General features: G+C 36.2%; 6 protein-coding genes and 1 non-coding gene across 10 annotated transcripts; 2 read left to right on the top strand and 5 right to left on the bottom strand.

The window, feature by feature from the left end:
- Positions 1-735: 735 nt before the first annotated feature.
- On the bottom strand, positions 736-2923 carry LOC111487758 (thaumatin-like protein). The gene is made up of 3 exons (XM_023135285.1): positions 2791-2923; positions 1196-1859; positions 736-1064 (listed from the first exon to the last, which is right to left on the bottom strand). The coding sequence occupies exons 1-3, from the start codon at positions 2849-2851 to the stop codon at positions 929-931; spliced, it is 861 nt and encodes a 286-aa protein (XP_022991053.1). The 5' UTR covers positions 2852-2923; the 3' UTR covers positions 736-928.
- A 2253-nt stretch (positions 2924-5176) lies between these two features.
- On the top strand, positions 5177-8083 carry LOC111486886 (auxin transporter-like protein 3). Its single transcript, XM_023134045.1, has 8 exons — positions 5177-5376; positions 5462-5647; positions 5739-5851; positions 5931-6114; positions 6880-6977; positions 7056-7263; positions 7338-7595; positions 7678-8083. The coding sequence occupies exons 1-8, from the start codon at positions 5218-5220 to the stop codon at positions 7870-7872; spliced, it is 1401 nt and encodes a 466-aa protein (XP_022989813.1). The 5' UTR covers positions 5177-5217; the 3' UTR covers positions 7873-8083.
- A 3215-nt stretch (positions 8084-11298) lies between these two features.
- On the bottom strand, positions 11299-11872 carry LOC111486890 (cold shock protein 2-like). Its single transcript, XM_023134049.1, has one exon. The coding sequence runs from the start codon at positions 11859-11861 to the stop codon at positions 11355-11357; it is 507 nt and encodes a 168-aa protein (XP_022989817.1). The 5' UTR covers positions 11862-11872; the 3' UTR covers positions 11299-11354.
- Positions 11873-14016: 2144 nt separating this feature from the next.
- Positions 14017-17525, top strand: LOC111486885 (fluoride export protein 2). 4 transcript variants are annotated; one of them, XM_023134040.1, is made up of 7 exons: positions 14017-14370; positions 14522-14606; positions 15103-15520; positions 15629-15706; positions 15966-16064; positions 16430-16622; positions 16839-17525. In XM_023134040.1, the coding sequence occupies exons 2-7, from the start codon at positions 14596-14598 to the stop codon at positions 17456-17458; spliced, it is 1419 nt and encodes a 472-aa protein (XP_022989808.1). In that variant the 5' UTR covers positions 14017-14370; positions 14522-14595; the 3' UTR covers positions 17459-17525. The 4 variants fall into 4 exon arrangements, with proteins under 4 accessions (XP_022989808.1, XP_022989811.1, XP_022989809.1 ...); XM_023134043.1 differs by lacking the exon at positions 14522-14606; XM_023134041.1 differs by lacking the exon at positions 14522-14606 and having other exon boundaries at positions 15098-15520.
- Positions 17526-18117: 592 nt separating this feature from the next.
- Positions 18118-19975, bottom strand: LOC111486888 (flavonol synthase/flavanone 3-hydroxylase-like). The gene is made up of 3 exons (XM_023134047.1): positions 19417-19975; positions 18627-18954; positions 18118-18552 (listed from the first exon to the last, which is right to left on the bottom strand). Exons 1-3 carry the CDS (start codon positions 19881-19883, stop codon positions 18340-18342), a joined length of 1008 nt encoding a protein of 335 aa, XP_022989815.1. The 5' UTR covers positions 19884-19975; the 3' UTR covers positions 18118-18339.
- A 968-nt stretch (positions 19976-20943) lies between these two features.
- LOC111486892 (selenoprotein K) lies at positions 20944-23665 on the bottom strand. Its single transcript, XM_023134051.1, has 4 exons — positions 23558-23665; positions 21561-21664; positions 21323-21470; positions 20944-21234 (listed from the first exon to the last, which is right to left on the bottom strand). The coding sequence occupies exons 1-4, from the start codon at positions 23574-23576 to the stop codon at positions 21200-21202; spliced, it is 306 nt and encodes a 101-aa protein (XP_022989819.1). The 5' UTR covers positions 23577-23665; the 3' UTR covers positions 20944-21199.
- On the bottom strand, positions 22066-22210 carry LOC111487870. Its single transcript, XR_002719127.1, has one exon. It is a non-coding gene; the product is annotated as a small nucleolar RNA snoR137 (small nucleolar RNA).
- Positions 23666-23860: the final 195 nt, after the last annotated feature.

Raw genomic sequence — 23860 nt, 5'->3', positions numbered from 1 at the left:
TATATATATATATATATATATATATATATATATATATATATATATATATATATATATATATATATATATATATATATAATCACTTTTAATTTTTGTATTAAATTACAAATTTTAGATTCATTTTTTAACTTTAAAAAATATTTAAAATATCTAATAAATGCTTGAATGCTGAATTTTATATTTAATATGTCTGAAAATTTTAAAATATTTCTAATAATGAGTTTAATTTCATCTAATAAATTTCGAATATATACCAATTTTTCTATAAATAATTCATTTTTTTAGGTATAAAATTAGAATCTTAATCATTCTATTTTAATTTTAGTAGATTCATAATAAAAAAAAATGTTAAAATAAAACAAAAATCTTTAGTGTACGGAATCTTAACTCAATCGTGACTTAAGTCTCGGCACGGTCTCCTGAGAAAATATTCAGATATTAGAAAGAGAAGGTAGCTTTTTGGAACCGCCCTACCCTAAAATGCAAACAAAAGACTACCGAACGAAAATTAGCCAAGAACGAGACCATTTTTGGATGTTGATCGCTGATAGTACATGTCAAAGTTATCGAGTTTAAACATTCCTTACAACAATTCTGAAAAATATCCGTCGTGACTAAGTTTTTTCACGCGCGTGCTTCAAATGACCCAATTAGTGCTTCTAAATTAGGGTTTCAATTTTAAACCCATAAGTATAACGTTAAAGACACTTGTTCTTCAAAACTCAAGTCTCGATATGCTTCCTAAAGAAATATTAAGATATTATAAATAAAATGTAGTTTTTCGGATCCGCACTATCTTCAAACTTAAAATATATTATTAGTACACACGTCAACCCGACCCAATTCATTATTTTGCACTCTAACAAAACAATCGAATTAAAATATTAAAAAAATATATGTACACCACGAGAAAATATGGAAGTAGTGATTAAAAAAGAACCCATAAATTGTTCACAATTAAAACAGCTGCCATTAGAGGCCACCACCCTCTTATGAACGATCTCGAGCCATTTGATCCACTGCAGACGAGCTTGTGGTCATGGTAACTGCACACCTTATGGTTCCTGCATGTTAATATTTAATATTGAATTAGAGTTTATCGTATATATCATATTTGATCATTTATTAGAGTTTTTATTTTATTTTATTAGGATTAAAATTAATATTTTTTAAATTAATTTCTCTAAATTTTTACCTGCCGGAGCAAAAGCTGACGACGTAATCGGCGGCGTTGCAGGTGAAAATACTGGTCGGATCATCGTACGCATAACTATACGCCGTCGGACACGCCTCCTTAAACTTCTTCGAGTAAACCGTCGGCCGGCAAGTCGACGGGTTCCCATAAGATCCTCTGCAACAGTACTCATCGGTGTTAAACACATCGCAGGCGCTCCGGCAGGCGATGACTTTCCCTTTCGATTTTACCGCCAATGCCGACGGGCAATTGGATCTCAAATCGCTATCGCAGCCTGCCAGGCCGCACTTTCCGGTTCCGTTGATTGGCGTCACCGCCATCGGCAAATTGAAGCCGTCGACGAGGCTGACGTCGTAAAAATCGAGGGCAGCGAGGGTGAATTCGGCTAGGGACGCCGGAGTCTCTCCAGAGCCTTGACATTTGAGGGAAGTTCCACAGGCGCCGGTTTGGCATTGCCCGTTTCCGGTCTGGTCGAAGTTGCAACCGGTTCGACCCCATATCCGACCGGACCAGCCTACTGGCGCCTTGAAAACTATGGATTGACCGCGTTTTAGTGCAAAACCGCCGCCGTTGAAATGCTCTCCTGGGAAGATCGCCGGCCAGATTGTTTCTTTGCAGTTGTTTATTATGGTGAAAGTTCGAGAGCTCTCCGATGTTCTTATTTCTGCCGTTTTGCCAATAAAAATAAAATAATAAAATATTTTATATTCATTCATACTAAACAATTTTTAAATTATAAGTTAAATTTAAATCTGTTTCATTTTTTAGTTACTAAGGAATCCACGTGGATTTTCTAATTCTATTATGATTTACATTTTTTTTTAGATGTCGATTATACATATTTTATTATAATTAATTTACCTTTCGCAATACTGACATTTTGTACTTAAAAATATATATATATATATATATATATTTAAAAAAATTTAATAGGGAAAATTAAAATCATGCCTCTAAATGGAAGGGAATTGGGTTTTTTGTTTCTCGTTCCCCTCTTCAACCAATGTGGGATCTTACAATCCACTCATCTTAGAGGCCCATCGTTCTTTCTAATATACCGCTAGTGTCTAGCTCTCTCACAATCCATCTCCTTAGAAACCCAGCGTCCTTGCTGATACACTGCCTCGGTACATGGCTCTCTCACAATTCACCCCCCTTAGGAACCCAGTGTCTTTACTGGTACACCGCCCCGGTGCATGGCTCTCTCACAATCCACCCTTTTAGGGGCCCAGCGTCCTTGTTGGTAAACCGTCAGGTGTCTGACTCTCTCACAATTTATTCCCTTAAGGACCCAACGTCCTCACTAGTACACCACCTCGATGCATGGCTCTTTCACAACCCACTCCCTTAGAGGCCCAGCATCCTCATTGGTACACCACCAAGTGTCTAGCTCTCTCACAACTCATTCCCTTAGGGACCAGCGTCCTCGTTGTTACACCACCCCAGTACATGGCTCTCTCACAATCCTCCCCCCTTAGGGACCCAGCGTCCTCACTAGTACACTGTCTGATACTTCTCTCGAGACTTTAAAACATGTCTATTTAGGAAAGGTTATCAACGTCTTAATTGAAAAAACAAATAAAAAAGAAAATTACCTGATGAGAAAATGATGAGAAGGAAGAAAAAGAGAGAGATTTGATGAAGAGGTGGAGCCATCTTTGTTGATACAATAAAAGTAAAGAGTTGAAAAGCATTTATACAAAGCAAAACGAGGAGAAGAGGAATAGAATTGGTTTGGAGACAAGGATAACTTGGACTTTAAAAATTTTAATAAATAAATAAATTAATAAATTAATTAATAAATAAATAAATAAAATTCATTTTTGGAGATTCCTTCCCTGACCCTTTACATCAAGTTTATTCAAAGGTTCTTTACTGTCTCTAATAGCCCACTCAAGAGAAAACCCAATTTCTTAAACTTCTTCATTTTCCAATAATAACCCTAACTTCTGAATTCAAATATTTATATACCCATTAAAAAAATTAAATCATCGATTGAACTATACTCATGTTGAAATTTTAATTTACTTGAATTTTACCAAATTGCTTATCCACACAGAAGAAACAAACTTTTATTTATTTTTGGATGGTTACAAATTTTGATGGATGATAATATAGAGTTATGATATTTCTTTAATGTATTTTAAGATTTTTTATTTACATTTACATATGGACTAATTATGGTCATAAAATATAAACGTTAGTATTTATATTTTGAAGGTATATGAAGTCATGTATGTTATATTTGTAAAGTAGACTTAACGACGTACTAAAAAGAGCATTTGTGTTTTCTTTTAGCCAATGATTAAGTTTCTTTGTAATTATATGTAGTTCAGATTGCATGTTTAGAATTATTCAAGCTTGACATGATTTATAGTTCTTGTAGAGTAAATTAAATTTCAAAATATAATTTTTTGATAATTTAAAGATATTTTTATTAATTTATCAAATGTCGTAAAAATTATTTTGAAACTAATCGAATTTTTTAAGTGGTTTGATCATTAAACAAAACGTGTTCGAGATCCATCTCAAACATATCGAAATGAATGTTTGAGTAGTATTAGACCATCCAGTCTCAAAAGTGAGTAATATTAACCAACTTGTCTCAACATCGGTTCAACTTGAATATCAATTTAAATAAACTTTTATTGGTAAGTTTACACCTTAGCTCGAATGATAGGTCAATGGTGACACACCCATTTGGAAACACGCATAAACAAATATCAATTAAAAATTGAAATTTAATGAAAAATTTAATACGTCAAAGTTTTTTTCCCTCTAATAAGCAGAGTGTTTATATGACTTGAGAACCTGACCAATCCAAATTATAAAAGGTTGTGTTGGGTTAGATTATTTTTCGACCTCCATTGAGTTGAATTTTTGAAACACTCCAGTTTTAAAATTATTACGAAAATTAAAAATATTTAATAATTTAGTGATGCGATTAAAATAAGATTTTTAATTAAAAATAATAATAACGGCACTAACCCAACTCAACGTGTTAATAGTTTAGAAAAAAGTGGGGACCGAAGGCATGGAGTGCGGCCACGTGGAATTTTTATTAATGGAAAATCCAGTTGTCACACGTGTGTTACTAATCATATTTACCACTAACCACACCGTTAATGCAATCATGCTCTCCATCTTGCACTTCCATTTAGGCTTTCTTTTTTAAATTTAGCCAATAATTAATTTTTTAAAATTTTATTAAACCTTTAAATTAGGCTTTTTATTTAATTGAAAATACGAGAAAATTATTAGAATCCTTGATTTTGATGTAATAAATATAAAGTAATTAATTTTTTTAATTGGCTTTAAAATAAATAAATAAATAAATAATAAGCATAGTGGGCCAACCCGCTCGTGCGTTGCATGCTAGGCCTGGCCCATAAACTCTGCTTTTGAAGCCCACATGTGAAGAACCGCTTTTTTAAAACCTTCCTTTTTATTTACCCCTTATTAATTAATTAATAATAAAATAAAATAAAATAAAATAGCTTAATTTGAACTCAACAGAATTTTAGGCACATTTCTCTCACCAAAATTTCTTCTTTCAAACTTATCACTATTATTTTAAAATACCCATTTCCCCAATTTTATATTAAACTTTAGATTATATAATTTATATCTGATACATCGAGTCGAACTGAAGTAGGTTGAACACATATGGACGTGCACTTGACATCCCATTATCCAATGAGAGTTCGGGATGCGTAACTCAACTTTTTTCGAGTCCTATCGAGAGAAAGAAATGAAAATCTCACCAAGTTAAAAGAGAAACGAAACATTTTTTTTATAAGAATATGAAAACATATTTAGAGTTTAACAACCGTACATAACTAGCTGACAGCTGACAATATCGGTTAGTTCATCTTAGTGTACAATTTTTTTAAAAAAATTATTAGAAAAAACAGCAAAAAAAATTTAAATAGGGAAGAACAAAGAACAGAGTGCTCTTGTTGTCTATTTAAAGGCGCTGAATCCATCCATCGCTTCCTCCCACCTCACTCAAACGCGCGCGAATGGCTTCCGAGAAAGTCGAAACTGTAATCGCAGGCAACTATGTTGAAATGGAAAGAGAAAAGGGCGATTCTTCTAAGCCCACAAAGAGCAAGCTCTCTACCCTCTTCTGGCATGGCGGCTCTGTTTACGACGCATGGTTTAGCTGTTCTTCTAATCAGGCAAATACCCATCTTAACCTCTCTCTGTTCTTGAGTTTTTAAGAGATTTTTTGCTTCTGAATCTGTTGGGTGCTCTGTTTTTCAGGTTGCTCAAGTTCTTCTCACACTTCCATATTCATTCTCCCAACTAGGGATGCTTTCTGGGATTCTCTTCCAGCTCTTCTATGGCCTAATGGGTAGCTGGACTGCTTATCTCATCAGTGTTCTTTATGTTGAATACAGAACAAGAAAGGAAAGGGAAAAGGTCGATTTCAGAAACCATGTAATTCAAGTAAGTTCTTGATCTTCATACACATTCATAACAACATATACCCATTTCATTTTTCGATTCAAATCGCTTGTTTTCTTTTTCTGTTCTTCAGTGGTTTGAAGTTCTTGATGGGTTGCTTGGAAAACACTGGAGAAATGCTGGCTTGTTTTTCAATTGCACTTTTCTACTTTTTGGATCTGTGATTCAGCTGATTGCTTGTGCGAGGTTGTTTATCATGAACTTGAATGAATTACCCTGAATTTGCATTACAGCTTCAACAATTCTCTGGGTTTGGTTTTTGCAGTAATATCTATTACATAAACGACAATTTGGACAAGAGGACTTGGACTTATATCTTTGGCGCTTGTTGTGCTACCACTGTTTTCATTCCTTCTTTCCATAACTACAGAATTTGGTCGTTCCTTGGCCTCATGATGACCACTTACACTGCTTGGTATATGACCATTGCTTCCCTTATCCATGGACAGGTACTATAATAACATCATTAATATCCTCGATGTTCATTAGTTTAATGTTTTACCAGCTTCTAAAACAATCCAAATACATCTTGATTAGTAAATTGGAGTGTTTTCATGGTTGATTAGTAAAGGAAAGGTAATCGACTAAGCCTACCGCTAGTAGATATTGTCCGCTTTGGTTCAAGTCACGGTTTTAAAATGTGTGGAGAGTTTTCTACACCCTTATAAGGAATGCTTCGTTCCTCTCTCCAACTGATGTGGTATCTCACAATCCACTCTCTTGGGGACCCAATGTCCTTGCTAGCACACCGCTTGGTGTTTGGCTTTGATACCATTTTTAACAGCCTAAGCCCACTGCTAACAAATATTGTCCACTTTGGTTCTCGGTGTCACAGTTTTAAAACGTGTCTACTAGAGAAAGGTTTCTACACCCTTATGAGAAAAGCTTCGTTTCCCTCTACAACTGACGTGAGATTTCACAATCTGCCCCTTTGAGGGCTTAGCATCTTCGATGGCACACTGCTCGGTGTTTGGCTCTGATACCATTTGTAATAGCCTAAGCCCACCGGTAGCAGATCTTGTCTGCTTTGGTTCTCAATGTCACGGTTTTAAAACGTGTTTCCTAGAGAGAGAGTTCTACACTCTTATAAGGAATGTTTTGTTCCCTTCTCCAACTGACATGAGATCTCAAACTAAAAGACATCTAAATTTAACCATCAAACTAGATTTTAGCTGAATTGGGTTTCATTGGAATCCTGTTTGTTGTCTATGAAGGTTGAGGGAGTAAAGCACTCAGGGCCTACTACGATGGTTCTATACTTCACTGGGGCTACCAACATTCTTTACACCTTTGGAGGACATGCTGTGACAGTGTAAGAATTCAATGATCAATCTAAGCGTTCATACACTCATTTACGCCAATTTTTATGTTCAATTCTGATATGATGTAGGGAGATTATGCATGCCATGTGGAAGCCACAGAAGTTCAAGCTTATTTACTTGATAGCAACCCTTTATGTTCTTACTCTGACATTGCCATCAGCTTCAGCTGTTTACTGGGCATTTGGGGATGCCCTCTTGACCCATTCCAATGCTCTTGCTTTGCTCCCTAGAACTGCCTTTAGAGACACTGCTGTCATCCTCATGCTCATCCATCAGGTAACATTCTTATTCAAAAATCAAACCCCATTTGAATAAGATTCATTAAGATTAGTGATTGATTTGTCATACAGTTCATAACATTTGGATTTGCCTGCACACCTCTCTACTTTGTATGGGAGAAATTCATTGGAGTACATGAAACAAAAAGCTTGATCAAGAGAGCTCTTACGAGACTACCAGTCGTGATACCGATATGGTTTTTGGCTATCATTTTCCCATTCTTTGGACCGATCAACTCGACGGTGGGATCACTTCTCGTCAGCTTCACTGTCTACATCATCCCTGCTTTAGCTCACATGGTCACTTTTGCTTCTTCATCATCAAGAGAGGTTCATAACTTTTGTATCTTTTGATTCATAATTCAGTTTTTGTTAACTTTTTAACATGTTTCTTCTGCGTTGAACAACACAGAATGCAGTGGAGAGAGCTCCATCATTGTTGGGTGGCTGGGCAGGGCTATACTCTGTGAACATATTTGTTGTTGGATGGGTATTGATTGTGGGATTTGGGTTTGGTGGGTGGGCAAGTATGCTCAACTTTGTTCATCAAGTTAATACCTTTGGGCTATTCACTAAGTGCTACCAGTGCCCTCCTCACAAGCATTGAGAAGAACATGAACATGTTTGTGTGTAAATTGATTGGCAGTCCTTCTATTTGTTCTTCTTTTTGTTTGTCTTTTGCATGTATTGGCGATGTTGGGCACCCCTATGCATACCTCCTGTTGAGTTTGTAACTGGTGAGAGTCCACTAGCTGTTAAAGTCTTTGTCTTTATGAATGATATTCTATTCATCGTTTCCCATTATGGGTTAACTTCATTCATATGGTGTGGAAGCGCGAGAAACGTTGTTAGAGTGGGGAACGAAGTATTTTTTATATGGGTATGAGAACATCTTTCTAATAAATGCGTTTTAACATTGCGAGGTTGATGGTGATATATAACGAGCTAAAACGGATAATATTTGTTAGCGGTGGGGTTGGGTTGTTACAAATGGTATCAAAGAGTCCGATACAAGGAGTGTGCCAGCGAAGATGTTGGGCTCCCAAGGGGTGGATTGTGAGATCCTGCATTGGTTGAAGAGGGGAATGAAAGATTTCTTATAAGGGTATAGAAACCTCTCTCTAATAAACAAACACGTTTTAAATTTGTGAGGCTAATGACAATACATAATGGGCCAAAATGAACAATATCTGCTGGTAGTGGAGTTGAACTGTTATAAATGATATTAGAGCCAGACATCGGGCGGTGTACTGGCGAAGACGCTGGTCCCAATGACGGTTTGGGCTGTTACAAATGGTATCAAAGCGAGACATCGAGAGGCGTGTCAACGAAGACTTTGGACCCCCAAGGGAGATGGATTGTGAGATCCCGTATCGGTACATTTCTTATAAGGGTATGAGAATCTTTTCCTAACAGCATGTTTAAAAATCGTGAAGTTGACAACTACATAATAGGCAAAAGTGGACAATAACTACTAGTGTTGAGCTTAGGCTTTTACAAATAGTATCGGTTGGAGAGAGAAATAAAACATTCCTTATTATAAGGATATGGAAACCTCTCCTTAACAAACGTGTTTTAAAACCGTGAAACTAACGGTGATACATAACAAAACAAAACAGACAATATCTACTAACATTAGACTTAAATGGTTTCAAATGATAAAGTTATTTGTGAACGGCAAGGGTTCGTGTTTGAGCCATTGACAAGGTTTGTTCTTGTCCTGTTGTTCTTTGCATAAACGACAGCTAAAAGAAGTCATTAGTTCATCTCGAGAATGTGAACGGCAGCTTATAGTCATTGTCCCAACTAGCTGTCCTATCACTGCCTAACACTACAAAAATTATTGAATGGCCATACATGTAGAGAGAGAAAAGGAGAGGACCAAGGAAAATTTATAGGTCAAATCTAAATAACCGAGTATCTTCGACGAGTTATGACATAGATGAGAACGAATGATTGAACTCCGGACCTCTACGAGTTTGAGAAATTATTCAATGATATAGTTACAGTAACTTGCACGGTTGAATATCGAGAGAAGAATTGTAAAAATTTCTTGCTTTTATATCCGATAGTTTCTAGATGATAAATATATTTTTGGGTTTCATCCGACGTATATTAAGAGACAGACACATTGTGATGGTTTCATCGAATAATTTGTCTTACACGATAAACTCAAATAAGTTCATAACCTAATCCAACTCATACGACTCTGAACCCGAGCCATCACATCGAAGGTAGGTCAATGGTCAAAAAGTTTGATTACTAAAGAGGAAATTTTGATGGGTCCTAACGGAAAAGGTGAAAGGATCTCTAGGTTTGGAAGCTCTCAATTCATTTCATTGGCAACTTCTATTCATTTCCCACACTTTTATGTAAATGACAAAATTACCCTCTTGTCTAATTTCTCGTTTATTTATAATTTGTCGCAACTTTTTGATAATAACGTTATTGTTTTTTAATGACAACTTGAGATCCCATATCGATTGGAGAGGAGAACGAAACATTTCTTACAAGGGTGTGAAAACTTTCCCTAACAAACACGTTTTAAAACCATGCGATTGAATTCTGTACATAACGAGTCAAAGTGGACAATATTTGTTAGCAATGGGCTTGGGCCGTTAAAATTGTCATCTTGTCACCCTTTCTCTTCGAGTGTCAAATGATAATGACGTTTTTAAAATCATGAGGTTACGGGCTAAAACGGACAATATTTGTTAGCGCCCTTTCTCTTCGAGGATCAAACGATAATATATGAAAAGAAATCATAAAACCAGACTTGATATGTCAACGACTCAAATTTGATGAAGATAGATTTGTTATTATTTCTTGTTATAAATATACGATCTTTGTCCTTTGCGACCGACATGCTAAACTTTAGTCATACTCTCGGCATTCTTCTTAAGTAAAGGACAATCTAGTCGTCTTTCATATTTCCACTTTTATGTCCACATAGATAAGTACATAAGCAATAATACGAAATTACTTGTGTTTATATGACCCAATAATTCGATTAACTTGGACTACTCGAGGATGGATTAGATTTTTTTTCGATATGAGCTCGATTAAATTTTTTGAAAATTGAAAATTTGGATCGACTCACAGATTAACTTATTTTTTTATTGAGTCAAACCGACCAACCAGAATATAGAGTTACAACCAACCCTATTCGACCATACTATAAATGTTTGATATTTGAGTTTTATGAGATTTTAGTTATTAATGCGAGTGGATAAATATGATTTTTTTTAAAAAATAACAACACGACAATCCAACTTGCAAATAGAGTGTTGGGTTGAGTTGTGAACACTATATGGGTTGCTCGGATCACCAACCCAACCAACCCAAAATTTCGGATTGATCCAAAAAAACTTTTTAACCTAACCCGTGTGCACTTCTAACTAGAACTATATAAATTTGAATGTCTTTGGGATTCTAACCCACGACGTTCATATATAAGACTCGTTGTTATCTTTTATAAACTCGATTATGAAATAATGAAATAATGAAATAATAAAAAACCTATTTCATTTGAACAAATGAAATGAAGGTTGGCATTATAATTGGCTTGTTCTTTTAATTTGAGAGCATTGACCAAAGCACATCATCGTCCTTTTGCAATGGGGCAGAGAAAAGCAGCATTAGGCTCTTGAGTTGGCCCCATTCTCTTATGGGCTTATCATAATCCCTCAACAAATGGCCCAGTCGTTCCTACAACGAGTATCACCCTCGTGTTCAATTGTCAACCATTGATGTTGGAACCCGAAATAGATTGCCATTGATAAGTGGAACGAAGGTGAGGATGACAGCAAATCCTCAGGCTCCTTACGCCATAGGCGACACACATGCTACAACGGTTGACACAAAGGGTTGTGATCTAGTTAGGGTGAGCTAACTCAAATAACTTTCTTTATTAACAAGTGGTACTATTACGAAAATAAAAATCATATCTTATATGAATTCGATATAATTTGTGACAATTTCATTGAATAATTTTTCTTAAGGAGAGTTTAAACTAACTATACTATACGGACAATTCACATACAAAAATGGTATGAAATATGTTAAGAACATCACTATAATTTTTCTTCGTCATTTGCTTTCATTTTTACCGTCTCTAGCAAAATGTCCTGTTTCTCCACAATTATAACAATCACCGCCAAATCCCCGACTGTCGCTGTATCCACGACCCCGTCCACAGTTGGGAGGTGCACGGCCATTTCCCCGGTAACAATCCCTCGCCAAATGACCCATCCGACCACAATTGTAACACTCTCCTTTGCCAAAACCCCCATAACCTCCTCGCCCGCTGAACCGACCAGAATCGGTGCCTCTACCTCTCCCACCGCCACGGCCACCTCCGAACCTGCTAGTTCTACCAATTACAGTAACGTCAACGGGCTTGGCGTGGTGATCTTGGCCGTAATCGATGGAAAATTCAACCGCCTGACCATTGAAAAGGGTCCGAAATCCGTCGGACAGAATGGAGGTGTGGTGGACAAAAAGGTCCTCGCCGGAATCATGTGGAGCTATGAAGCCAAACCCCTTCTGCGCACTGAACCACTTCACGGTTCCGGTCGATTTCTTCACCTCCGCCATGGAAAAAGAAACAGAGAGAATACCCAGAGCAATGTACATCTCTCTGAAACAGAGATTCCAGGGAAAAAGGAGAATTCGGGTGACGTGGGATCCAATGATTGGATGTTTATGTCAGCTGCTTTATCAACTCTCTTCGCATAACCACTGAACTTCTGACACGTCATCAAATCAGATCAACCAAGTTAACCATAAACGAACACGTCATCCAAAAAATATTAATTATTATTACGCCGAAAAATATATATTTATTCATATCATTCTCAAAAATAATTATAAAAGTAAAAATTTAAATAACTAAACAATCTATGAACAAACTTAATCCAAGAAATAGTTCATTATTTAATAATGATGGTTCGGGTTAAAATTTTACAACATAAATAATTGATTGTGTCTACAAAAATGTTGAGTCGATATATATATATATATATATATATATATATATATATATATATATATATATATTTGTCTCATTCAATTAGAATATCAAATTTGTTTAATTGATGTTTAATAAATTAGGGAGAGATTAACGTTAATAATTATGGATTAGTCATTAATTAATTAATTGTTAAATATAATTATAATGATATATTGCTTAATCTATATAGAATTCATAATTAATAAAGGAGTTAGGAGTGGTTGAGGCAAAATATTACTTATTATTATTATTCAGTTCAATATAAAATGGTCATATTTTATTCCGTTTATAATTGCTATTATTATTATTTAAAAAATAATATGCTTGTAAAAAAAACTATAATTGAAGAAAAAATGTGAAAAGAATTAAAAAAAAACATAATATTCTCGTTTTATTTTTATTTAATTTAGTTATCTAATTTTGAAAATATCTTAATTAACTAAAGTATATAGCAAATTTCAATTTACATATAGGTTGGAGAAAAAAAATAAAACATTCATTGTAAAGTTACGAAAATCTCTCCATAATAAAAGGGTATTAAAATTGTGAGGTTGACAGTGATACGTAACGAGTCAAAATAGACAATATCTACTTGTAAATGATATTAGAGTCAGCCACCTAGCCGTGTGCTAGTGAGAAAGCGTAACTCCAGAGGTGGATAGTGTAAACATTTGAATTAATTTAAAAACGATTTGTTTGCCATAACCTAAATTTGAGATAAAAACATAAAATTAATTCTTTTTAAATGATGAAAAAATAGATTAAAAAAAGGTTTTGATAGGGAGAATTTGAGGCTGACGTGGAAAAGACAGGGAAGAGCATTGAATAAATATAAAGTTTGGATTCCGACCATCCATTTTAAATCAATTTCAACCGACCAAAAGAATATGTCTCGAAAAATTTATCGATGACTAGTTTAAGTGGAGAGAATATCATATCATACTATGAGAAAAGTAGGTTGTGACCATCGGCCGTCACTAGTAACACAAAAGTGGCACCTAACCGACCAAATAAAAGTCGAGAAAACACAAGTATCATGATGCGATCGAATAAGACGGTGCAACATCTAACACACTATATAAAGTGAGCACTGAACCCAAGATAAGACATATAGACAAGAAGAAGACAAAATGCAGACAAGAGGGACACCAAACCTAAGATGAAACGTAAGTAAGAAGAAGGCAAAAAGTAGACAAGAGAGACAAATATAGGCTTGATAAAGGCTAAGATAAATATACTTTGTCGAAATAACTCATTGATTTGACAAAAACTCAACACGTAAAAGGTCTGTAAAAACAAGATAGAGCGAAAATTTGGGTTTGAACGCTCTAAACCCTAAACCCTAAACCTACAACGTAACATTTTGGGTTCGTTTGTGGGTTACCCAACCTAACCCTACTCTACTTTTAATTAAGAATATTTGAGGGTCGTAAGGATTATTACAAAAATAAATGAAGAATATTTGATACGTGAGATTTATGAAATTTTTTTAAAAAATAGTTATAAAAAAATAATTATACTGCTCAACTCAATCAGAAAATAGAGAGTTACTTGTAGTTTTGAACTCTATTTAAGTGGTTCGGTAGTTGACTCAACCGACTTGTTTCAAGAGCGTTACAAATCACCTTAGTGTTTGATTTTTATTTATTTATTTTTATTAAAAAAATATATTTAAAAATAATTTTGAATATAAAAAAATAAGTAAAACTATCTTTTAATTAGGAGTTAGAATAGAAAGGGGAGAAGCAGAGTCAAAGTGAGGAGACGGAGCCATGCCGCAGCCATCTCTCTCGGCCACATTGTGAAATAGCGCGCAACTGCCCCCTCCCTGCGGCCACCTCCCAACCGCCATAACCTTCACTTCCGCCTCCACCTCTCTCCCGAATCTCCATTTTCCTCCTTTCCACCATCAAAACCCCTTCGCCTCTTCGATTCAGCCCACAAAATCGAGCATTCTCCACTGCGATTTATCAGAAACCACCACTAATCACTACCTCGACGACTCTCTATTCTCAAATCGCATCGCAAATCGCCGTTGACTGTTCCTCACAACGACGCGGTTTTCTTATCACATCGTGCATTCCATAACCCCAGGTTCGTTCACTTTCAGTCTCAGCCGAGCGCGAATCTCAATCTTGTAATGGCGCTCAAAATTTAGAATCCCGACGCGGTAGTTTGACCTTTTCATTTGTCTCTCTCTTCTTTATGAGTATCATTTATTGTATGTATATTTGATTTGGTCTAGGCCTAAATACAGACTTATGCTAATCGTTTCAAGATTCTATCTCACCGGAGGTTCGGTTCGAAGCCTCAAATTCAATGAAAGAGAGGTGGAAATCAATTTATACGATTTGATAGTTCTCTGTTAATGGAAAACATATCTTCTGAATTTCAAAATAAACTAAACTTTTATCTTCATCTTCGCTGGGGATTTCGTATTTGGTTCACTAACCGGTGGGTGAGGGAAAGATTCTCTGCTTCTTCCACCATTATTTTATCACAGACAAGGTTTCGTCCTCTGTCATATTTTAGTCAGCAGTCGGTTGTACTTGTTTGTTTTTTCTTATATTTGTTTTCTTTCAAGGACTGCGTTGGCTGAAATTCGTATAAACCACAACCATTCGATTATACATGGATTATTAAGCATTTGTATATAGTTTTAATCTATCCTTAATCTCAAATCAGAGTAGTTGACCATAAATTCATTCATGGGCGAGAAAGTTAAAGAAAATACAATTGAACACTGTCAGGTTCACTGCCATTCAATTGCCTACATATCTGATCCCCTGATTTTTTTTTTTTTTCTTTCGATTGCTTCCACAAAAGGGTCATGGATCATGGGGGTAGCAACCCAGAAACCAGACAAGGAATTCCGCTTAATCGAGCTAGGAGTTTAGGCTCGTCATTTAGGAGAAGCTCTTTTAACTCTTCTTGCGATCAGCCTCCTCTAACTGATCATGATGCTGAAAGTGAGAGCGTTTCAGAAGCGGGGGACATTGGGGATCGTGCTCTTTACAGCAATAGATTCAGTGATAGTGAGCGCTTTAGCTTATCTCTCGATCGTGCTTTGGAGAATGGTGCAATTGCCCCAATTCCAGAGAACGCCTTCGTGCAATCCTATGGATTTCGAGGTCGTGAATCTGCAACAGTTAATACTCCTGCTTCTCTTGTGCCACCTCAAGCTGAGGAAATCGTGTCCACTCTTGCAAACTGCCCCATAGATCATTCTGAAGACACAAAGCAAGTGGGTTTTATTTTGACATCCATTCCACGACGGCTGAGTTGAATGTTTTTTTTTTTTCTTCCTTCCATTTTTCGGATATTTATGGGTTTTATTTGGTTTCATGAACAGGAAAGCAAGAGGAAGTTTTCAAGGCTGTTGGAGTATGTAACATGCCTTGTTCATCTTGCTGTTTTTGGAATTCTTGGGGTAACTCAGAAAATTTTCCATTTTCAAAAGTTCTAAGTAGTGATATCTTCTAGTGCACTTTTAGGAAAACACCGCCGACCTCTCATTTACAACTGAGAAATCTGCTCTTTACTGACATATGTTGACAGTATTTTATGATTTGAGTGACAGAAGCTTTGGTGTAAAAAAGGTGTTCGAAGTTTGAGCTTTTCAAGAGTTGCATGAAGATTATGATTGTTGAAACCTTTTCTGTTTACAGCTATTTTTTGTTGTTGTGCAGGTCTTGACAAGATATGGACTACAGAAGTTGTTTGGCCCAGAGAATGCAAACGTGACGAGCAATGAGACGATTCTGTATCCAGATCTGCCTTCCAATATGGTCTGCCTCCCAATTCTTCTTCTACTCATCTGTTACTGATCTTCCTTTTCTCTACCCTTTGAAATATCTATTTCATTTGATCTCAAAAGGGTGAAAGTAAAGCTTATAATCCAATGTGCTCCACCTTTTCTTGTAGTAAATAACTTATGTATGAATTTTATGGGTCGCCTTGCATGAATAGAGAAGGTTTGCAGCTTTTTTAAAAGAATATTTGGTAGGGGAGGGAGAAAGGCTTTTAAAAAGATGAAAAGTGCTTTTTCTTTAAAGCACTTTTCAAAATTTGCATACTAAGATGGTTTGGATGCTTACTTTTATGCAGAATCTTTAATAAAGTAAGCAAATTTGTTATTGTATTAATCTGATAGGTGGGATCATTCTTGATGGGATGGTGGGGTGTTGTTTTCAAAGGAGACATTTCAGGCATTTCAGATTATCTATCCATTGGATTGACAACCGGTTACTTGGGAAGCCTAACAACATTCAGCGGATGGAATCAGAAAATGCTGGATCTAAGTGTCGACGGCCGCTGGCTCTTTGCCATCCTCGGTTTCCTCATAGGTAAAACAATGACTCAAAAGACACCAAAACTATGTTTTATCTATTAGAGTTAGAGTTAAGAATCACGATTCTCCACAATATTTGAGCCGACTTTATTTTAAAATCTCTTAAAATGCCTCCCCAACAATCTTATAAATCTATGATTATTCCTTAAATGAGTGTAGGACTACTCCAACGATCCTTAACAATATCAAGATGTTACTGGTTCTTCCGCAGGCTTGTTTCTGGTGGCGTACTCCATTATCTTCGGAATAGAGACAGCAAAGGGCTTCCGATGGATTATGAAAAGAAAAAACATAACCTGCAGCTGGTGCTTGAAAGTGGACAGTTACGAGCGTGACTTGGCAGCAATGGTGGGGTTTTCACTGATGCTGATTCTATTATGGAGCCTCAGTGGGAGCCTACTGGAGAGAGATTTCAGCAGCGAGGCGGCGGAACTGTGGGTGGGTTGCCTGGTGGGGCCGGTGGGAGTATGGGCGCGGTGGTTCTTAGCCAGGCTAAATGGGCGGGGAGTGGGGCGTAAAGGGCGGTGGAAATGGGTGCCGATTGGAACTCTGATGGCGAATGTTTTAGCGGCGTGTGTGATGGCGGCGCTGGCGACGGTGAAGAAAGCTGTGAAAACGGAGAAGGTGGAGACGGTAGCGAGTGGGGTGCAGCTGGGGCTGTTGGGGTGTTTGAGCACGGTGTCGACGTTCATTGCGGAGTTCAATGCGATGAGGCTGAGCGATCAGCCTTGGAGAGCCTACGCGTATGCGGCCCTCACGATGGCCATTTCCTTTGCATTAGGCGTCTTGATTTACTCTATACCCGTCTGGACCCAAGGATTCAACGAGTAAAATGTTGTAAATCCATCTTGATAATTCATATGATATTAGTACTTTATAATTTTTTATATTTTTTTATCCATAATGGGTGTACTCTATATTAAATTAAAGCCTACTTAAAAATGTGAGTCAAATCATAGGACAACTTTGGTTTGGATGGATATTAATTTTATAAATTCTGAAAATCATCATGGGATGAATTTTACGATGATAAAACAAATTTTAAAAAAATTTGATATTATGTATCCAGTTGGGTTTTCCGATTGATGGACAAGAAGGAAAAGATCACTATTGGATTTTGTGACTCGCCCCGACTACGTGTTCCTTTTTTTGGACCCTTTGTACGCCACCGGTGGAAGCAAGCAAGCTAGTCCCCTTGGTTACCCCTTTCCTCTTTAGCTTCTTCTATCATTCGAACCTTTCGTTTATATATATAAATTAGAGTTGTTGGAAAACCAAAAATTGGGTTAGTGGATTGACATTTTTGTCTTATCAACCGAAAATAAGGTTATAATTCAACTGAATGCGGCCATAACCCTAAATCTCAATCACATTCGACTTGAAAATGAAAAATTAATTAATAAACAAAATAATTCGAAAATACTAATTCGGCTAAAAATAACAACTAAAACAGAATAAAAAAATTGTATAATCCAATATGACACATAATGTTTGTAAATAATAATTATTAATAATTGGGATGAAAGTTACACAAAACGAAACTGTTCCACACTGCAATTTAGTTATTTTAAAGTTCGTTAATAATCGAAACCATTTTTCTAATCAATGGCACCGTACACAACAATTGCAGGACGCCGCGGCTCGCCGGAGAAGACAAAACAAAACAAACGACGACGAAGGTGGAGGCGGCGGCGCAATTTGGTTCAGTACAGTCACTGAGGAATTTTATTAAGCTTGCAATACGCATACTCACCATACTTCTTCGTCTTGAACTTCGGCGGATTGTCTTCATTGACCAGTTTCGGATGAGGCCCAACTTCAAACTCTGCCGGTGGCTCCAAGAACACCGGCCACGATATCCTCGCCTTCTCCTTGTTCACCGTCGTCCTGTGCAGCACGCTCTTGTACTTCCCATTACTCAGAATCTGCCAAATCAAGCTCCATTTTCATAAACCCTAGAGCTTCAAAAAATGGGCATCAAATCAAACCTCAATTTTACCTCAATTTGATCGCCAATGTGGATGACGAGGGCGTTGGGGATGTAATTGACATCGTACCAATGGCCATCTTTGAACGCCTGGAGGCCTTGAACATCATTGGGCACAAGAATTGTGATGACCGACATGTCGGTGTGAGGAGCAACTCCAAGAGCTAGATCAGGGCGTGGACATGGTGGGTAGTAGTTGATTTTCATTAAATACACTAAATCATCTCCACCGGAACTCTGTTTCAGTTCATGTTCTTCAAGCCCCAGTCCGAGTGACAGGCTTCTAAACAGCTTATCCACAACCCCATGTAAATGCTTTCTGTACTCCTCGTTTGCCGCCCTAATTCAGATAGAAACTGTTACTAATTACGCATTTCTATATTAGCATAAACTCTCGTGATCCTGGCCTCGTACCCATGATTATTCCCTAAATTAGCTAACGTGGAACTCAAAGTACATTAGAACTTTCCCGGAAGCCTATGAAGCCTTCGAACAGCCTACTCTTAATCGAGGCGAGAGTCTAAGGCCTCTTACCAATTAAAATGCATTCCTTACTTAGATCATTCCCTATATTAACCAATAGGTACTCAAAGTACACTAGAGCTTCCACCTAAAGTCTATAAAGCCCTCGAACAAGCCTTCCTCTTAAGTGAGGTTCGACTCCTTCTTTAGAATCCTCGAACAATGTACACTATTTGTTTGATACTTGAGTCACTTTTGACTATAACTTTAAGGCTCAAACTCTATAAATTCATAATCATTCTCATAAATCCACCGTCGAAATTTAATAGAAATTGAATACCTGTAAGAAGGGGGTTTTTGAGGCCAGAATTTGAAGTTAATGGCGGACGGCGGCCAAATGATATGGAACAAATGGTCGACCCAATCCTTCTTTCCACCGACTTCCTTTTGGAGCTTAGTTCCATAGCCTTCGACGGATTTGGAACCAGGGGGCTTAGCGTACACCTCTTTCTCCTCTGTTGGGAGCTCAAAGAATTCCTTCCCGACGGCCTGCAAATGGGCGATTGCTTCATTGGGGATGTTGTGGTTGATGATCTGAAACATGCCCCAATGGCGAGAGGCATCGTCGATGGCTTGAATAACAGAGTGTTGATCTGGGTTGCTGAAATCGACGACGGGAACGGCAAGGGTTTGGCCCTTGACGGTGGTAATGCCAGGCTGCTCGGTCTCCTGCCGGATGAACTGGGCGGGGAGAGTGCCGGCGGCGAGCACGGCGGAAGCGATGTCCTGGACCTTCTCGAGCTCCATGAGTGTAGGTGGGTTTGGGAGTCCGGTGATGGGGGATTTGTAGAAGGGTGCAGAGAGGTAGAAGAAACGTGGGCAGTTGTGGATCGTTCCATGTAACAACCAGCCCCAATAAATGAAGCCTAAATTACTTGTCTTTGTTGTCACATGAATGCCGATGCCCATTAAAACCAAACTTAATTGGTTACGATCGTTTATTTCTTTTTTGTTAATTCAATAAAAAGTATCATGCATTTTATTTTTAAAAAATATTCATAAATTTTCGTATTTTATTTTAAAAATACCATTAAACTTTTAAAATTTATAAATTTCATCCAACTTTTAAATTTTTAAAATTTTAAAAAAAAAATCCATTTTTTTATATGTTTTTTTTAAATGATATTTATTTAAATGAGAATTTCTACTATAATACACCACCTTTGAAAATAAAATAGATAAATCATTCCTTTAATAAAAAAATATTCAAACTTAATAAAATATAATTAACGACTTATTAATTCTATTAATGATATAGTAGGTAGGAAGGGTTTTAAATGTTTTACCAACCATTTAGCTAACTGTCCCCAAAACACATGAACCTTCTCTTTCTCCTTAATTCTTGTGTGGATTATTGTATACTAATAATTTAGTATTAAAAATTTATAGTTTTATTAAAATTATTTATTTGATAATAATTATTAAAAAGGACGGTTTAATAAACTCAAATTTTTAATATTTATTTTGTTAAAATTATTTTTAAATTTTCACTTAATAAAAATAAATTAAATTAATTATCTAAAATTAAATAATATAATCCCAATTATCTAAAATTAAATAATATAAAGTGTTTAATACTTTGAATCAAATATTCGTATTTATATAAAATCAAAATTTTGATAACAATATTGATAGCATGTAAAACATGTCAATAAGCTTGCAAAATAATAATAATAATAATAATGATGATAAAGGACCTCTCAAAAACTACGACGTTCATCTAATAATTTTTTCTCTTTTAAAAATAATATCAAAATATAAGGTAGCCAACAAAAAACTTTGGTGAAGAAAAAATTATTACAAGAAATCATTGCAATATAATATATTAAAAATGCTTTGGCATCTTAAAGTTTTATCCAAACACTACAGATTTTGATTGGCAAAATTAACTTTTGAGTACTAATTTATGAAACCACATCAGTGAACCCTTTTTTCTATCTAATTAACTAATTTATATTCGCAGATAGCATTCCATCAACATTTACAACACGGCCCACGATTTTAAATTGAACAGTATTTTCTAGACACCCTTGTGTAAATGCACCATGGAAGCAGCCAAAAGCTTAGCCGCAACACGAACCACAGGCAGGTAGTGAACCTGGTTGTCATAGTTCAGATCACAGAACGGTAAGTAAATTGAATGAAAGAATAGAGGAAAAAAGTTCTAAAACAAGCATTGAACTTACTATGATCGATCCCTCGAACGTTGTCTAGACCACGAGGTGGCCCACGTGGACGACCACCATAAGGCCCTGACCCGGGACCTCCTGGGCCACCACCGTCCCATTTCTTGCCAGAACCAGATCCTTTTCTATAAGCCTCAGATTTTTCCATCTAGAAAGAAGCATGAAAGTTAATATTTAATCCTATGATTATGGTTCTGAATACCTAACATTATTCACAAGACAACAAAGAACACCTTACCGAGAATAAGGTTGTAAAAAACACACCGATAATGTTTACAATGGCCCAAAAGAAATCAGTTATGGTTTTGAGACGCCAAAATGATCTCTGGGATTTCACAACGCCTACAAGATATCATGCAAGTGCATAGCTGGTTATTTCATGCTAGGAATCAAGAACACAGAAGCATTCAATTTCATAGTTCAAAGAAACTATCAGATGAATGGTAACACCTGAGAATAACACCCAGTTTATCAACCGGATATACGAATCGTCAAAAATGGGTCATTGTGCAATGTGAAAGCAATTTTAGCATCTCTTCAATCTCTTGAACATCAAATCAATCCAAATAGATAACAAAACAAAAAAAAAAAAAAACAGTATCATACGGACAACTGTACATAGAGAAGAGGTGAACGAGATCATTAATGAAGTCATGCAAAGCAGGTGAAACTGAAAAAGGAAAGGAACACATTAGCTCCCCAATAATCTTGCCGTTCTAAGTACTCTGACAAAGATGTAAAACTGATGTACCAGGAGACAGGTAGCAGAGTGCAATAGGGATTCACACAGAGCTGTTTAATACTGGAAAATTTAGTATCAATTTATGCTTCGGAAACATGAACATCCCCCATGACTTAATAGGAGAGAGTTCACCAGAAAGAAGCAACTAAAAGGAATTCCAAAAACAAGTTCTACCTAAATATTTGGTACATGCAATATTCACTTATCCAGAAATGGTTCTAGAGAATCCTGCTAACGGAACAACCAAACGGAATTTCAAGCACGCATTGATACAAAAGATTCCTGATAGTGTTCTCAGGTTGCACACACTTTTAAAGGTTCATTATAAAAAAAATCAATATGACTTCAAAGCCTTGTCCAGCACTTGAAGAGAGTGCAGAAAAACATCCAAACCAAGGAAATATATATGTTAGCACAATGATTCAGATCAACAGCAATATAGAACAACAAAATTATAAGCTCGTGAAGATTTAAAAATCATAATATCTTCTCTCTCTACTGCTTGAAATTGTGATGATTTCACAAAATTTAATAAGAAGACACGAAGAACCTCCATAAGGTTTATAACATGGACTTCAACATTAAGCATTAACACAACGGAGCCTAATTAACATAAAGCAACTAAAACAAGTTTAAAAGAAAATATATCGATTCCTTCACCATAATTTCAAACTGATACCTACGTCTACCATTATGAACTACCATCTTATAATACACTCTTAAATTTTATATTAAGCAGGTGCATTTTACAAGGAAAAGCAAAGAAGACCCCCTTATAGTGAATGGTATAAGTTCTGCCTGAAGAAGTCAATAAGCATATCCATTTTCCAGGGCTTTTTCATCATCGGTTCTATCCACTAAAACCGTAGAGACAGACAATAAACACGGAGTAGAACTAGAGATACAGTTGAAAAATTAGGAAAACGGTGTGAATTCATCCAAACACTCTTAAGAATTAAACAAATGCCTTCATATAAGCTTATAACAAAGGTACCACCAAAGTTGCAGAGTTTAGGATATAAGTTATCAAACGACTATAAATTTTCCGAATATATCTACCACATTTCTCTATTTTTCCTATCATTCCACCAGATCGTAGAACCTCAGTCTCTTCCTAACTCGAATTCGAGAGTTTTCCCCCTCTTAATGATTAAAGCAATGCCCTAGGATTATTTCCATTCCTGTGGTTATATCTTTGTGTACGATTTTTCCATTTGATAACATCAAATTCACTAAGTTTCCGATCAAGAGATGCAATCAGATAAAAATTCTCATAGAAAAAAAATCAACTGGATCTAACCTACTAAGCACCAAATCGAAATCCGAATTACCACAAAATGAATATTACCACGGAAATAGGAACAGGATTAAAAAATAAATACACCGACAATCCAAACACACAAAAACTCTAAAATATTTCCAAATCCGAAAGTCATCAACCAAACTCTCAGAAGCGGAATCGAAAAATATCAGATTAGAAACCGAGAGAGAACCTCGTTCAACGTACGCCATGGGAGACTTTCCAGAGCCTTCTCGGAGTCGAAGAGAAAGAACGCGATATTCTAAGAGATGGGTTTTGGATCGACCGGAAAATTCCGCCCGTTTTATACGACGATTGCGCGGATTTTGATTGGCTAAAGCTACGTCATAATTAAGATTTTATTTTCTAAAATTTAATAAACTGGATGAGGCGTTAATGAAGTTTGTTATTCAACAATCCTTGACACAGTCAACATCGCCCATAAAAAAAATATATAATTTTTAATAATAATTTAGTCCTTAAAATAATAAAATTG

This window comes from Cucurbita maxima, unplaced genomic scaffold (genome assembly GCF_002738345.1).
Source record: "Cucurbita maxima cultivar Rimu unplaced genomic scaffold, Cmax_1.0 Cma_Scf00012, whole genome shotgun sequence".
In the NCBI taxonomy this organism is placed as follows: Eukaryota; Viridiplantae; Streptophyta; class Magnoliopsida; order Cucurbitales; family Cucurbitaceae; genus Cucurbita; species Cucurbita maxima.
This window is presented reverse-complemented; position numbering and strand designations above follow the sequence as displayed.